The sequence below is a fragment of the Accipiter gentilis genome, chromosome 1 (genome assembly GCF_929443795.1).
Source record: "Accipiter gentilis chromosome 1, bAccGen1.1, whole genome shotgun sequence".
Taxonomy (NCBI): domain Eukaryota; kingdom Metazoa; phylum Chordata; class Aves; order Accipitriformes; family Accipitridae; genus Astur; species Astur gentilis.
The window spans coordinates 34121892-34138091 of record NC_064880.1 but is presented as its reverse complement, the minus strand read 5'-3'; the positions used below and the strand labels follow the sequence as shown (position 1 = coordinate 34138091).

General features: G+C 34.8%; 1 protein-coding gene across 1 annotated transcript in view; it reads right to left on the bottom strand.

Moving 5' to 3' along the window:
* The window catches only part of LOC126045383 (sodium channel protein type 1 subunit alpha), a 102782-nt gene that overhangs the window by 21491 nt on the left and 65091 nt on the right, over window positions 1-16200 (bottom strand). Inside the window, exons 18-21 of the mRNA XM_049816459.1 lie at window positions 14691-14808; window positions 13040-13194; window positions 10185-10358; window positions 7468-7590 (exon numbers count right to left, since the gene is read on the bottom strand). Of these exons, the coding sequence (XP_049672416.1) occupies window positions 7468-7590; window positions 10185-10358; window positions 13040-13194; window positions 14691-14808 (570 nt within the window). The remainder of the gene's footprint in view (window positions 1-7467; window positions 7591-10184; window positions 10359-13039; window positions 13195-14690; window positions 14809-16200) is intronic.

Sequence of the window (16200 nt, the reverse complement as noted above, 5' to 3'; positions counted from 1 at the left end):
CTTCTGACCAAATAATAACAAAAATGCTGTAATAATGGCTTCCTGCTCTCCCTGGTACTACAAAACAGATGATGGAAACCGCCTTTCTCTGAAGTTAGAGTCGCTTCTACAAGTCATAACACAGCAGAACGTCAGTGGGATCGGAGGAAATGGGTATGGGATGTCAATTAGGAGAAGCTACGTCCCTTGGAATTGTTCCTCTCACAAAGGCAGCGGAGGTGCCTGGCCTGAGGGCCAGCAGACAGAATACAAACACCGCCCAGTGCAGAGGGTTAAGACTGATCTTCAGTGGAGGCTTTGGGCTCTTTGCCGCAGCTGCTTAGTGTGAGGTTTGGAGGTGCCCATGAAGGAAGATAACTGATGGTGCAGTACAGGAAAAATTTTCCCACACGAGATACCCTGTCTTGTCTGAGTGTACCCATGGAGTTTAATGGAAGAGGGATGTCACGTATAGATATATAAGGATTAGAAGTTCTTAATGTCAATGGGATAAAGTATATGTACATTCCTACAGCAGTAATGTAGACGGGAACTTTTATTCAAAGATAATAAAGAAAATTTATCACATCTTTCCAACGTTTATATCAGGTAGTAAAACATATCTGACAGTGCAACCTAGCAGGTGAGGACAGAATAAGGGAGGGAAAAAGGGACAAGAGGGGGAGAGAGAGAGATTGCAATAATTCTTTTACTTGCCAATACATACTTTAACAAGACACCTCAAAACTACATATTTTTCTCATTGAGTAGCTTGGAATGGGTACACTGAGAAGAAGCATGCTGCATACGCTTGATGAGCAGCTATGAACTGACTTTGGAGACAACAAAGGATGAGAATTAAATATCTGTGAAAGTGCAACCTACTTGACATGATCCAAATAATGATTCTAGGGAGGAACTAAGGTGAATCGAAAAATGTAAATTCATCCAAGTTATTAAAACCTTCTCATTCTCAACTAATTACTCCTCTCTATTTTATCTTAATGGACTTCTTGTGAGAAAGTGTTATAACTTTGTCCCAAAACAGAAATCAGGGAGGTCCACCATGTTTGTATGAATGTGTGATCTATAATCCACTAATTAAGTTCCACTGTTCCAGTATTTACTTCACTGTAAAAAACAAAACTGAACCAAAAATCAAATACCCGCCCCAAACACTCAAAAAGAAATAACACAAACCTCCCCCAAATCCCTTATATCAAATAAGAATTTCCCATAACCCAGCTTGTGTCTGTTGCCTCTTGTTATCACTGTGCACATTTGAGAAGAGTCTGGCTTTGTCTTTTCTCTATCCTCCAACCAAAATTAGAAGTAGCTAATTATTTTGACTTTGAGAAATGCATAGAAGAACTAGAATATGGCTACCTTTGCTACACAGTTTGCCTTAATGCCATGTATATATAGATAATTTATTCTTAACTACATGACCTGTGATTATGTAAGCCCAGAATCAAGTAACATTGAGAAAAATGTTTAGAAAAGTTAGAAGTAAAGGAAAAAATAAAAGTGAAATCTTATTCTAGCAAACTAATGCTTATCCTTAATTTGGGGTCACTACAAAGTAGCAAACAGAAAGTGTGTAAAAGTAAATTATGGTAGTGAGACTAGAATATTATTTAAATCAAGAAAAAAAGCAAAAAATGTGTCATGAAAGAAATCAATGCATTTTTAGAACTGGCATGAGAAGCACCTCACGTGTGAAACAACTGAAAACATTTGAATATTTATGACAAGATTTATGACAAGGTTTTCAATTCTTGAGTAAAATGCAGACTGTATTGGAATACAGGGTGAAGATCATTAGAAAAATACCATTTAAAGCAGCAACTGTAAAGAAAAATTTGGATTTACCTAAGAGTATGCAAAGAAAAGACAGGCAGATGGAAAGAATCAGAGAGACCTGACAAGGAGGTACAACTAAATCTTAATCTTAACAATAATGAACAAATGAAGTTGAAGCAAGAGATAAAAGATCTCAGAGGAAAAGAAAATCACTCCCTTACCAAGCCAATTGCAGTCTTTTCTACTTTTCCTTAATTGTTACTGTACAAGTGCAGCTGAAATTTTATCTTCAAAGAAAGTAAAGTACTTCCTTAAACACTTAACACACAAGCCATTTTTATAACACTTTGTGCTGGAAAAATTTCATGCCATTGGGCGGTGAGTTTATATCTTGGCATGCTAGAACTGTTAGCAGGGAGGTTAGACCAGCTGATCTTAGGAGGTCCCTTCCTACCTCAATGATTCTGCAGTTCTGTCCTGGCTTTAATAAGAAAATTTAACTTGGTTAAAGTAGTAACAGAAACCTTTCTTATTCATGTAACAGTCTATTAAAAGCAAGCTATACTGTTGAATATAACAAAATAATGGAGTTCCCGGAGCAGCTTTGATTCTGTTTTTCACCAGAAATCAAGTATATGACAAAATACTTCTGAAGACAGTGTAGAAGAAAAGACATAATTTAACATACTGTATGACAAAATACAATAATTATCTGCCAAGCAATAAATCACATGGCTGCATTTCTTTGGGAAGACCTGGTAAATATTGTTAAATACACACGAGCATGAAAACAGAGTCATTATTTGATGTGGGAACAATATCTTCGAATTTCACCAGATGCAGTGAAAAAAAATAACTTCTTGCTCTTCCTGTTGCATAAATGAAACATTATTGACCTTTATGTGTTCTTTAACATTTTTAATTAAAATGCAAACTATATTATGTATCTCATTCAAATGTCATTAAATTTTGATCCTAAGAGTAAGGTTTTTCTTCAAGATACAACAAACACATATCCAGACAAAAATTTTATCAGTTTCAACTATATAAGAAACTCCTTCAAAAGTGCTCTTCTAATTGTAGAATTAGTCTAAGAAAAATCTCAAAATACTACGATATGTCCTGTATGATTTATGAACATTTATATAAAGAGTCTTCTTACATCAAAGTTTTTAATTTTTTTAATTGCCTTTCAGAGACATAACACTTCTAATACATTTTCCTTAAAACTCAAAGGTGATGGATAAGACCACGGTCCTCAAAAAATCCTTCAAAGTGCATAATCTTTTGATCAACACAATGTATTCCTCTATATTTAAGAGAAACTTGCAGAAGATAGTGAACACACTTCCCTGAGAGTGAATACATAATTCTTAACTGTGAGATGAGATGCTAAATTTACAGTGAATGGTGTTTATGTTGATACATCATTTACACTGAAGCTATAAACCCCCCTGCACTAATGATACCCTCCTACAGTTGGTACTTGCAAGGGTTGTAGTCTAAAAGCTGGATTTTTCTAAGGATCTCATAGTGAATGCAAATTTTGTATATCACTGACATGGCTCCTGCGGGACATTTCTAGACTCTAAGAAAAAATGCTATAAAAACAATACTGTTACTGGCATTTTATAAAATTTACAAAAACTGCGTTTCCAACGCAGGGCAAAGAAGTCTGAATACAGATTCCCAGAAAGGATTATTTATGTTATACAATGTCTTGTGTTATCTATATACACTTCAAGTGGTCTACTTAATGTAATATATAGGGGTTTAAAAATTTTGCAAGAATTTAAACTGCAATTATATAAATATCTGTAGTTGTGACTATTCACATCGTAGTGTTTTGGTGTGTGCTTAATGTATTAAAAGTTCAAACTTTTCTATGGGATATTTTTGAATGTATGTAGCTATAAATTGAGTAACAGAGTAAAGCACAGATCTTTCCAAAACAATGTAAAAGCCAGATTCAAATTTTTAAAGAAAGCCATTTTTTTATCTCAGTTAAAAAAGCATCTAAAAATCTAAAAATAGCTGAGGTACCTTTGTCCTGCAAAAAGAACTCAGATAACTCTAAATAACGAAACTGATTTTCTCAAAAGATTTCATGTTAATTCTGTAACATCAGAAATTTCAAAGGATTATTTCCAAAGATTTAAGCAATTAAGAAGGGGGTGTAGGGTGAGTATATATAGTCTAGTTTCGCTGCTACTGGGATTCTCAGATGAGATTGTCTCTCCTTCTAACCCTAAATACACAATGTAGTGATTAGTTACACTGTAATCATTAAGGGTAGAAAAGGGGGAAATACTGTACCCATAATACAGATAAGGGGAGGAACCAGTGGTCCACCCCATCCAAGCTGAAGAAAGGTTATCCTATATGAAATAGAAATATATAGCCTGTTATTAGTTGTGAATCTGTAATGACAGACACTTGATGTTATGTTTTATAACTCAATCTTATGAGAAAAGTTTCTTTCCTACTGATCACGTTTAGAATACTCTTGAAAATGCCTCATCATCGTTTTCCTGGTAAGGGAATCTAAGGAAGAGCCACTGAATTTGAGAGGATATTTAAGACATCAAATACTCTAATTTAGTTTTACAAGTTATGAAATTGGACTGGAAATTTGAAATACAGTAAATGTTTAAAGCCATCAGCCAGAAATATGCATAAGGCATGCAAAACTGAAAGTGCAAGTGGATTTCAGATTGTTTGCTGCCTTCTACTATTTCTCTAATAAATAAATCAAGCACGGCATGACATGCTTTATTTTGTGAAATTAGACACAAATGCATGCTTTATTGTCACTTAATTCTCTAACTCAGCAAAGCAACATATAGTCAGTATTCTACATTTACAAGTAGCATACCAATTCAGAACTAGCGCAAAAGCATTATATTGCAAGTACTAAAAAGCTAAACAAAAAGCAATGGGTATATTCAAATCTCAGTTTGCAGATACTTCTGCTCAGTACATACACTGAGATGAGAATATAAACCCTAAGACAGAAATTTAAATTAAATTAAAGCAATTCTTTACTTTGCCTTCCAGCATCTGGGTGGAGTCGGGTTTGAGATTCACTATAGAAAATATTAAAATTTCTCAGAATTCAGTATACTAGCAGATATTTTAAATGCCTTTAATATGGCAAAATTAACTTCTGTGCTCAAGGCAAGCACAGGTTCTGGACCACTTGTCCCCTGTTTTGGTGCAACTGGTTCATATATCTTATATGCACTTTGGAAAGAGAATTTATCCCATTTATGAAACGGCATAATGACAAAATTAAGTTGTAACTACAGAGTATAACTGTAGACTTATAAGAATATAACTTAAAAAGTGAAGTATGTTTCATATTTAGGGATAACAGAATAGTTATTAGTATTTACTGACTATGTAAAATGCTGTTTTCTTCCAATTCACTGGAATGGTAAACCTATTTAAGAAAAGGATTGTTTTAAAGTAGCTGAGAACTTAGCAGATTGTTTTACAGAATGATGCAGAGCTTTATACATCCAGGGACTTTTGTGGAATACATGCGATATCTTACATTTTCAAGGCAAAATTTGCACAATTTTGAACATAGGGTTAAACATTAAAATTATAAATACATGTTGAATAAAAACTCAGCTTGTTTTGTCACAGCTCAGCATAGGTATAGGCAATATAAGAAAGCAAAGAGGGTTGATTTACTTTCTGTTGGCAGATAAAAGAATCTGGTTTTATGGATTTTTATGAAATGAACTCAGTTTCTGAGAAGACTGTAATTTGACTATAGTCTTATTATGAGCTGGTCAATTATTTATTATTTGAACCTTTTTACTGTTCGTGAGTCATTCATAAAGTAACGCTACTATCTGTCAATGAGCTGTTGTGAATACTTGCCAAGTGCTTTGGAAAAACCATTTTCAGAAGTGCATGTAACTACTAGTAAAGATAAGGCCTATACAGTTGGCCAGTCAAATTTGGTAAGTGACTGGAATCAGGTACTTCATTGATTATCATTAATATTGGAGGACAGAGCTGAAAGCTTTTTTGCTTTTCCAGGCCCTTCTGTGATTCCTACACAGTAAGTTGCTTGTGAATTATTCATGTTGTGTATCTGAAATTCTATCATATGATTGGGCTTCTGGCATAGTTTCTTAGTTATTCAGTGAGAAATAAGGTAAAGCAGTAAATAGATTTCAAATTACAGGTACTTTTCTTTGAGCATGAATATCCTAAATCTTTTAAGTGGAAAATTTAGTAAGGCTATTATGTAAGGATACAGAAAAATTGAATAAAACCTTTGGCAATCAATTTTGACATTATCTTTCTAGAAACAATCTGGTTTTTTCCAACGTCATCTAAAAAGCTGCATTTCTTGTCCCTGTGTAACTTCTATACTGGTCTCCAAGTCCTCCTGCAGCTGACCAGAACATTATTAAAAAAGTAAAGCTGACAGCAATTTCTCAACATTTCTCCACACAAAACCACAGTTATCTGAATGTTCATGAACAGTAAGTACAAAGAAAGACAAAGAGAAAATGGCTAAATCAAATAGTCATTCCATACTTAAATGAAAAGTTGTATATTCTGTAGTACTTGACCAGCTCTTACCCTGCTGAATATCAATTCATTAATTTCAAATGCTGAGAAAACTGTTAAAAATCTATTTGCTACATGAAACTGAAATTTATTAATCTAGTAATTATTCATTAGCAATATTTTTTTCTGAAGCATTCTGAAGTAGAGATAGGTAGCCTGATGAATACAATTTAAGGAACAGAATTCTAAGCCTCAATTTGACTTGATTAAACTTAGATTTGTATCTAAAGGTTGTGCAGGCTATTACACTGGGTTTGAAATTCATTAGCGCGTTGTTTCCTCTTATGTTTCCGTGAAGTAACAATGACATGCATATAGAGTTAGTTTGTATTCAGTGGCTTTAAGGAACAGAAGGTATAAACAAATGAAAAAATAAGTTGAAATGCTTTCTTGAGTGAGATGAATAGTAAGCAGGGTCTCTAAGTTACTCAGAATAAGTAAAAAAAGAACTTTCTATACATTGTGCTGAATATTGAATAGCGATTTGTTGAAATAAGAAAGGCATTTACCTTACAAAAAGAATGATTTCATAGAGAAATCAAATAACTTGATTTGGTTTTAGTCAGCCAAACTCAGAAATAGATTTAAACCACTAGTGGGTATGAACATATCTCTAGTACCATCTAGTAAAATTCAGTGGGGTTAGACCAAAGGTGGTTTAGCAAATATAATGAAAAATGAAGGATTTCAACTAGTAACAGAAAATATCTTTATTAACTAATGCTGAATTAGATTCCTGTATAAATATTGTGATATGTTTATCAGTAAAACATTAATAAAATCTTGCTACATTTTATTCATTATTAGGAGTCTGTTAACAAAGAGAGTTCATAGTTGGTAATTTCAAAGCCTTATATAGAAAACTCCTGAGATTGGCTAGAAAGTAAAGTAACCTTAATGAATGTAACTTCTATGTGATACTGCGTATGGATTTAGGTGAATTGATGAAGCTTTTTGCTTATCTGTTAGTAAAAGATATGCAATAGATAAAAAGATAGTGCAGCCTTTCTGCATGGACTTGTCATTCCTTATTCTGCATGCATGGATTCTTTCTATGCATGCATAGGTTCAGATTCTGTCATGTTGTCTTACCCTCATGCCTTCAAATCGTGACAAAGCTCTTAGAGGTCTCAAAGCTCTTAGTGTCCTAAGGGACTTAATGGCACCAAGTTCAGAGTAACCCAATGCATTTGCTGTTAAGCTAACCAAAGAGACCTATATGAAAACAGGAAAGTAAAAATTATTATATTGTACATACTACTTTACATACCATAGATGTGAGATACAAGCTTCTTTAGAAGAATCTAATTTTGGACGACTTTCTTCAGGAATGGGAAGTCTTTTAAACAAAAAGAAATTAAAAAAAAAAAAAAAGAAAAGAAAGAAGTAATATGAAAGAAGAGTAGGATAGGTAAATAAACAAACAAAAATATCATAAGGTAACAATATCTGGAAATATTAATACTTCTGAATTTCATATTTTGCTAGTGACTTGAGGGCATTTAAAACCACAAAAGCAAATTAAATTAATCTTTCCTTTTTAGCTATTTAGGTATTGTTCTCACTTTTTCTTTGTTTTACAGTGCTGTTGGGATCAGTAATTATAGTTGATAATGCACATTTGATTGCCCACAACTGAAAGGGAAAAGATTGAAGGCTGTTTTGAATTAACAGATATGTCACAAAGCAACATTGCTCCTCCGGAAATTGGTAGAAAGGATTCATTTTTCTATATTCAGTTACACTGACTAATCCATTTGCCTGACTGCTGAATTTATGTGCTTTACAGCCTGACATTAACCTGGATTATACTGTTTCTTAAAGACCTTATAAAAACAGTTCCACAGGTGGTAGAACTCCACAGGCCTTTATATATTCTATGTTCTCACACCACCTCAGTGAGAAATAAAATATTCTCTATGTTTGCTATGGCTCCTGTCCAAAATACCTCCTGTTTTTCTCCTGTTTCCCCTAAATGCTCCTTCATTATGCTGTTCTAATCCCTTTAACTATTTATTGGGCCAAAAATAGCATAATGGTCTCATGTACTCTTTCTTTATAAAGAACAATGCATCAGGTAAAGAGAACTCTAGGGCAGTGCTCTTCATGAACCATATTTAAAAACAAGCATTATATGTGAAATCTTTAGCTTTTGAAAATTAACAGCTTTTCTGTACTTGTCAATCCTGAGCTCTAGCAACACACAAAACTAGGTTCTTCTGAAGTCTGAGTTTCTTCCTCCAGCACATTCATCGTACTACTGAAAACTTTCAAGCTTTCAAGCTGCCATAATCTAAAGTGAAATTAAAGAAAATATCCAGGTGTAGAAATCCAGGATTTAATCATGAGCTTATTCAGACACTTGAATGTGTGATACCTTCACACAAGGAAGTATTCAAATTTTCACATTCACAAGATGGCTGTTTGGGATATTATGATCTAAATGAGGTCAAATATTAGTGAAAATGAGTTTAGAAAAGGAACAGGTGCTTCTGCTTGCATGCTTCTTCAAGCTTTTTTGTTATAGGTGCCACTTAGGTACCCATTTTGAGAAGAATTTAGATACTAAAGAACTGACGTGTTTTCCAAAAAGAGGGTGCTTTCTTTGTATGAGTACTATGTTTGAACATGGTTATGTGTAGTTGCATATATGAAGCTGAATCCTAGATATATTTAGTCCATAACATACAGCAATCAAAAAGGTTGTAGGCACCCATCACAAAACAAAACTGGAGAAAATGAACTGCTTTGATTAGCCCTTGTATGCTGGGAACACATTCAGAAACTGTTGAATTTTTAGCAATTCTTTGGGTCAATAACTGCTTATGAAGTTTACCTTTTACCTACTCAGTGTCTGTTTCTAAGACATTGAAACCAGGACAAAATGTATCTTAATTTTAAAACGAGCTTGTTTAATATTTGTTTTTCCTATAAGTTTTACCAGAAAATTCGATCTTAAAAATGTAGCTACTGGTTGTGGTTTCATAACTGTGTAAACCATAGTGTTTTAGTTTCACACACTCAACCTCGTAGACTGCAGAAACAGCATTTCTGCACGTTGGAGGTTTTCTCAAGGGGGTATACTTAGGACATTAATTCTTAAATTCTCCATAATTGTATCAGTGCATCAAGAAATGGTCTCCCTCATTTCACAGCACAGCAGAGTTATAACTATGAGATAACCCTTGCAGGAAAGATTATTAAGCCTGATTTCAAACACAGCTGTGAAGACTGCAAGTTTAGTAATATTTATTGGACTTTAGTAGTAAGTAAGCCATACCACCAATGCTACAGATACATCTTGCATTTCTTGTAAAGCCCTAATTCAGCCATATGCTGACATTTGTGGACATGGTGTTCGTTTTCTTGCCAGAGGGCTTTTAATTCAGGTGTGTGTCTGGTGGACCAGACACCCATCTAAATTCTGGATGTGACTTAGACCACAGCAGGAGGGAAGGTGGGTCTGAAGGTGGGAATGAGCAGCCAGGGGCAGAATGGAGGACAGCATGACGTCTTTCAACAGCAGTGTTGGGATAAACCCTTTAACTGCTTGTGGGGCTACCATTTGAGGTTCTTCTGTTAGGAGGAGAACTTCCAGTCTTAACTCTGCGGTATAGGAAGGCAGTGTTGTAAGTATAAAGTGAGAGACAGAGAAACACGGATTTTTTTTTTCCCACCTACCTTACGTTTTAAATTGGAAAAGTAAACTAGTTGGTATACATAGGTATTGTGGTTGTAGAGCAAGTAATTTAAAAAAAACAACAGGTAAAATAAATATAAAAGTAACACCTAGGAAATATACTACATACATCAACAATCAGGAAGTCCAGCCAGCACCAGGCATTAGTAAAGTATGTTTGATAGCCATAGGCCACCCACTTCAGCAGCATTTCCAGAATGAAGATATAAGTGAAGACCTTGTCAGCATATTCCAGCATGGTCTTGATAGTTTTACGCTGTTCAATATATATGTCTTCAAAAGCCTGTGAGTAAAAAGATTCAAAGATATTTGTTGTTCCCTTTTGTTACTGCACATATTTCAGGTTGTAACAAAACAAAAAGAAAAAAGAAAGGCAACATAAAAAGGAAAGAATCCCTCTTCAATAAAAGGCATGGGATTGTCACTTTTATCTAACTTTTCCTTTTGTGCTAACTCACTATTTACCTGTTTTTCCCCTATGGAACTATATTTTCCAACTCACAGGAGGGAGAAGCAGATATTAGAGAGCAACCACTCCACTGGCCATATATATTCATTTATTTATTTGTTTGTTTGTTTGTTTATTGCGGATGGTGAATTATTCTTCTCAGATAATTTTCTGTACTCACAAATAGCGTTGATGCTGCTGAACAGTGGTGTACCTCAACTGAATTCTACTGAGATCATTTGGTTTTTATGTAGGTAGATCCATTTTAAAAATCCAAGGCCACAGCTGTAAAATTTTCAGTACAATGACAATACAATTGACCTTTTCTTTTGAAGTCCTGTTGCTTTTTGAAAACAAGTTCTTCCTTTCATAAAAAAATATTTGTCTAAATCAAATACCTGCTTTACTGTATTATTCACATTTTATGAGATACATAAAATTTCTGAGATGCTTGCAATGTTATTTACACCTTTTGTGTGTTTTCATTTTTAGACACTTGAAAAGACATGCAGCTTCTGCTTGTCAGAAATTCTTCCTGTCCTCCAATATATTTTCCCTTTACTTGCTTTTAAATTTGAATTATGCTGCTATTTCTTATGGAGAACAATTGATTTTATTGGATCGAAAGGACTGGAATGATCTGCTAGCTTGCAAAGATTTGGATATTTATTGATGCTAATATTCATTTTTACCCAGCCTGCTTCTGAATCACTTTACATCTGTCAGTTCAAATGATTAGCCTTTGTCTATCAGTCATCAAATTAACACCTGTGAATCGGTAATTTTGGATACTGAGATCAAGCACTACGGTACCTGCCGCTCGTAAGCCGTCACTAAGAACTTTATCTCGCCCAGCCGGGAAGAGCCAGCACGTATCGTTTCCTTCTTACAGGTGGGAGCATGCCAGAGGCTAAGCTAGCAGCGCTCTGGGCACCGAGAAGCGTGTCTGCTCCCAGCTGAGCGCCCTGCGGCGGGGCTCTGCCTGCCTGCGGTGATGGTGACACTGGTCTGGAGCGGTGGGGTACAGTCCTGGCGGATCCAAAGAGACCTCTCCACTACCACAAAGGAAGCCGAAGGCAGAGCAGGGTCTCACATCGCCAGAGGCTTGGGCTAGTCCCTTGTCTCTGAAGCACTTTGACAACATACGTGTGCTGTGGATGACACACACCTCAGGCTCACAAGCGCAAGATGCTAACGCTGTGGGATGTCGTCGCGAATTTCCTCTAAATACAATGACGGAAATTCACCTTGGTCAGATCTCTTGCTAGTACTTCTCCCTCACTTGAATTCTTGTCACTAAAGGTTTTTCTCCACTTGGTAGCGTGAGGCAAAATTCAATAGTGTAGACATGAGTCTTTGTTATTTTGAGGGTTTTAAATCACAGGGAACACGTCCTGTGGTGTTGAGTAAAGTTGCTCATTTGATGGTCATGTTGACATTAGAACAAACAAAAGCAGAATGATTCTTATTTAATCAAAACTAATGGTAGGTATAATCATAAACTGCTAACCATTAGTGGCATTTTAAGGTGTTGGAACTGGTCTGAAGAGTTTATAATACAATTTTGCAACACAATTTTTTTTTTTGTGATGTAGGAACTTAAGTAATTTACCAAAGGGTAATTGCATCTACCAGGGTAGATGCAAGATATATTCTACGTTATTTCGGGGTATGTAGTTTGCCTAAGAAACTTCAGCTCAGTATGTATCCAGGCTTACCTTTATTTAACAGTTCATCTCCAATTTCTTTATTCTTTGTCATTATTTGTATTTGTGAAATAACGTATCATCGGTATGTTTTGTTTCCTTTATTGTTAAAGATTTATATTAGGGTTGGCTTCTTTTTATTCTGCCCTCACATACTTGTTAAACTTAAAGCAAGTTCATGTTTTTACAGATATCCTTTAGTCTAGACCCTTTAGTCTACTAGACCCTTTAGTCTACATCAGTATGAGGCCGAGAAGCTGAATTAGAAGCATAAATAATGAATTCTTATTCTTACAATGGAATAATTATAAACACACTGTTAATCTTTCTTGCTGTTCTAGCACATAACATTTATAAGAGTGTGTAAGACTCTGGCTCTTGCAAGGTATTGTGAGCTGGTTTTGCCATTACAGTTACTTCCAAACTCTTCTTTTTTTCATCAGTGACAGTTCTTTTCCCTGAGTTACATGAGTAAACACCAGTAAAACTAGAGAGCAAACTCAAATAACAAAGTACGTTCTCTTCTTCCTACGTTGTCTCTCTCCCTGCTTCAGGCGTATCACTGTCACTTTCAGCAGAGGAGTTAAGCTCTCTAATCAATTATGTCTGCTCTTTTTTCGACACATTTTTGAGAAGAGACTTTTTCTACCATTCTTTCAAAGGCCTGACTAACATTTAGCCCTGTCATTTGAAAACATGGAATTGTGTGTTCTTTCCAGCAGAGAAAACTAAGTTAAAACAATGTCTGAAGAGCCAACTTTTAGGAAGTTATCTGACAACATTGTGACACTCTGTTTATCTTTTACTTACCAGAGCTCCACTACTGAGGAGAATCATAAAGACAATGAAAGTCTCAAACCAGTTGTGTTCGACAATCTTGAAGCAGGTTTTTCTAAGGTTCCACCACTGCTTTCCTCTCCCTTCTTCTATACTTACTTGACAGCACTTGAACCTTCGTACACAGCCTTTAAAACAGTGTATGTAATGGGGGAGAGATTTTGTTGGATTGCATTAATTTTGATTATGCATTCTGTTAATGATACAATCCTACCTTTCCAGAAGGTGTGCTATTTAGTAAAACACCAATAGATTTACACCTAGATGACCCTCTTTTTCTTCAAAGCAAAAAAATTTAGCACTGAAACATCTGGAATTTAGAATTAAATGAACAACTGAGAAGAAATTATTTCTCATTTATCAAGAACTAAGTGCTCAATAGAGTGCACCCCATAAGATAAAAGTCCATGGAACATCCATGGAACATGAAGCCAAATTACAAAATACAACGTATGAGTAAAAACATACAAACTCATCCAAATCTATAGTAGGTTTTGGTAGTAAGTTACGGGCAAGTCTTATTAAATTGTACTTTCTTTTGTTTGGGATACTAAATTCAGACAATGTTGCATTTATTGTATGGAAAAATGTAGGCCTCCTATTGAGTTCTGAGCTTTTCAGTCCCAGCTAACTTCTCTAACTTGTGCCCTTAATTTATTTAAGCTTTTATGAGTTAGCTGCTGACTTGATTTTGTTTCCTCTTCCATTTAGGTAGAAAAATACTAGTAACTAATAATGGTATTTTCTTTGCCAAATCTGCCTGTCACAGTACTATTTCTTACTAGTTCAGTGTAAATTTCTAAACAAATGTCTGTTATCATGTCCAGAAATAACCCAACCCCAGCACTGACAGTAGCATTTTCCAATCTCTAAATCTAACTTTTGCTTACGGGTACCAAAAATGGCAGTTGTATCCTTACTTTACTGTTTTAAACCTATTCCTTTCCCCACTGCCTTCACATGCACACATCCCTAAAGTTTCTCACAAGAAAATGCCTTTGCAAATAAAGTTTATGACCAGATTCTTGTTTTATTGAGTTGTGTAAAAGGGCCAATAGAAGGAAGCATGAAAGATGAATGAGTTCACCAGGTGAGACTGTTCTTGCCCCAGCTGGCACACAAAGGCTCTTCCTTCTCTTTTTGCCAATTTGTAGAAGGTTCTTTTAGCGTTTTGCACAAGACCATCCAGGTGCAGTTTTTATTTACTGTTCAACAGCTGTTTCAGTAATCTATACTTTATAAAGCACTTTGATAGGTATCTATGAAGAAAGCTATAAAACTAGTGTGTTCTTTTATTATCTAAGAGGCTGTAACTAAACTCAGAAAGTATAGTAGTTCATAATAAAATAAAACTTTCAGTAGTATATTTTTCTTATTTTAAAAATAATGATACATTTCTGATAAAATGTTTTCTTAATCGTTTACCTGGTATATAGTAAAATTGTGGTATCAGTATCCATATGGTAAATTATGGTCTAAAAGTACTACTGCTAATAATCATATTTAAACATTAACGAAAGAGTAATTCAATACATAAATATTAATACTTGGTTTAAATAGATAACTATTCCATATTTAATGAATAAGTATTATTAGTAAGTATTATTATTTTTGTTCCAAACACCTTCTGTGAAGCAGGCTTCTGGCTCCTGGGCTTCTTCAGGTTCAGCTTCTGGTTGTTCTTCTGCAGGAAGTCCAATATCAACGGTGCTACCTTCAGATGAACTAGACGAATTTAACTTCTGTAAAGGGAAAAAAAAAAAGCATCACAAATGCACAGTAAATATTTTTAAGGCAAATATTAGTTGTGTTCAGAATAAGTAAAGAATTCTGCTATGTTTTTGAATGTTCTAGTATTCAACATAAGTAAATTGCTGATAAACATATATGGGATTTGTACAACCATTGGTTTTCCTTCTGCATTGTATGGATCCATTAAATAGAAGGTGTATCAGTGATAGATAAGGCTTTAAACAAAATTATGCTTTAAACTGAAAAATATGAGTGATGATGCTAAGCCTGCAAAGATTTATGGCCACAACTACCCATAAGTGCAAAGATCTCTTGACCTACATAGAAATAATGAAGCTTAAATATGTATCCAGGAATCTGTAGCGTCTACTGAAAAGCAGGTAAGACCCTAAATATAACTATATAAAGGAGGTGGGAGCTTAAAGGAATGAGGGGGAAAAAGCACAGATCAGCAGAGGATATACTTTAGAGGCCTGCAAGTCCAGATTAAAACTGCTGGAAGTCTAGCTCAGAGTAAGGGAGAAGCTGCATACAATAAGGCTGAAGTAGCTTAAGCATGGTCCATAAAACATCAGGTTGTGTTTTATAACCTAATCGCGTTTTCAATAACATGATGAGTGTAAAGAGAGAGAAGTGGAAGGTGGAAACCAAATTTTTAAAAACTGAATGCACTTAAACTAATCCTCATCCTAAAAATTCTAAAAGTGTTGTAACATGCAGCTGGAGACCGGTTGCAATCTAGCTGGTTGGTATCATGGCTAAAGATTGGGTAAAAATTGTGAAGGAAACATATTTAAGGATGTAGAGGTAAACAAAATAACGGAATAAATGCAATACAGCTTCATCAATGCTAGGTTGCAGCAAGCTTTTTGATATTGAGGACAAGAAAAGTGCCCAAGCCCTAACAACAGAGCTCTTACTAAAGGAGTAGCCAGTCCTTTTTTCAGTAACAATTCCAAGACTCATTGATATTGAGTTGCATGGTGCTTAATAAAATTGTAATATTTAAAGTAGCCAGTTTTTAGTTAATTTTATCTTGTTGTGACTATAGAGATTGGAAGAACAATGGTGCAACTTTATTAGGAAAACAGGTTCATGTATCCAGTTTCAGGCTCTGTCATTACTTGTCACAAGAACCAATTTATAGATGGTTTTTCCTAAATTACATTACAGAGTTGTCTCTCTGATATTTTTACAAAAATACCGTATACTTCTAGTAATCCAATTTTCACAAATCATCCTTTGCAGTATGGTTTACCACTTTTCAAAATAATTCTGCAAATACTTTTCAAAACTTTCCAAAGCTTTTTTGTTTTTTGAGAAAAAAGTTTTCATTTTATTTCTATTTTCCTCTAAGAAGCAGATTTTCTGTAATATTAGTC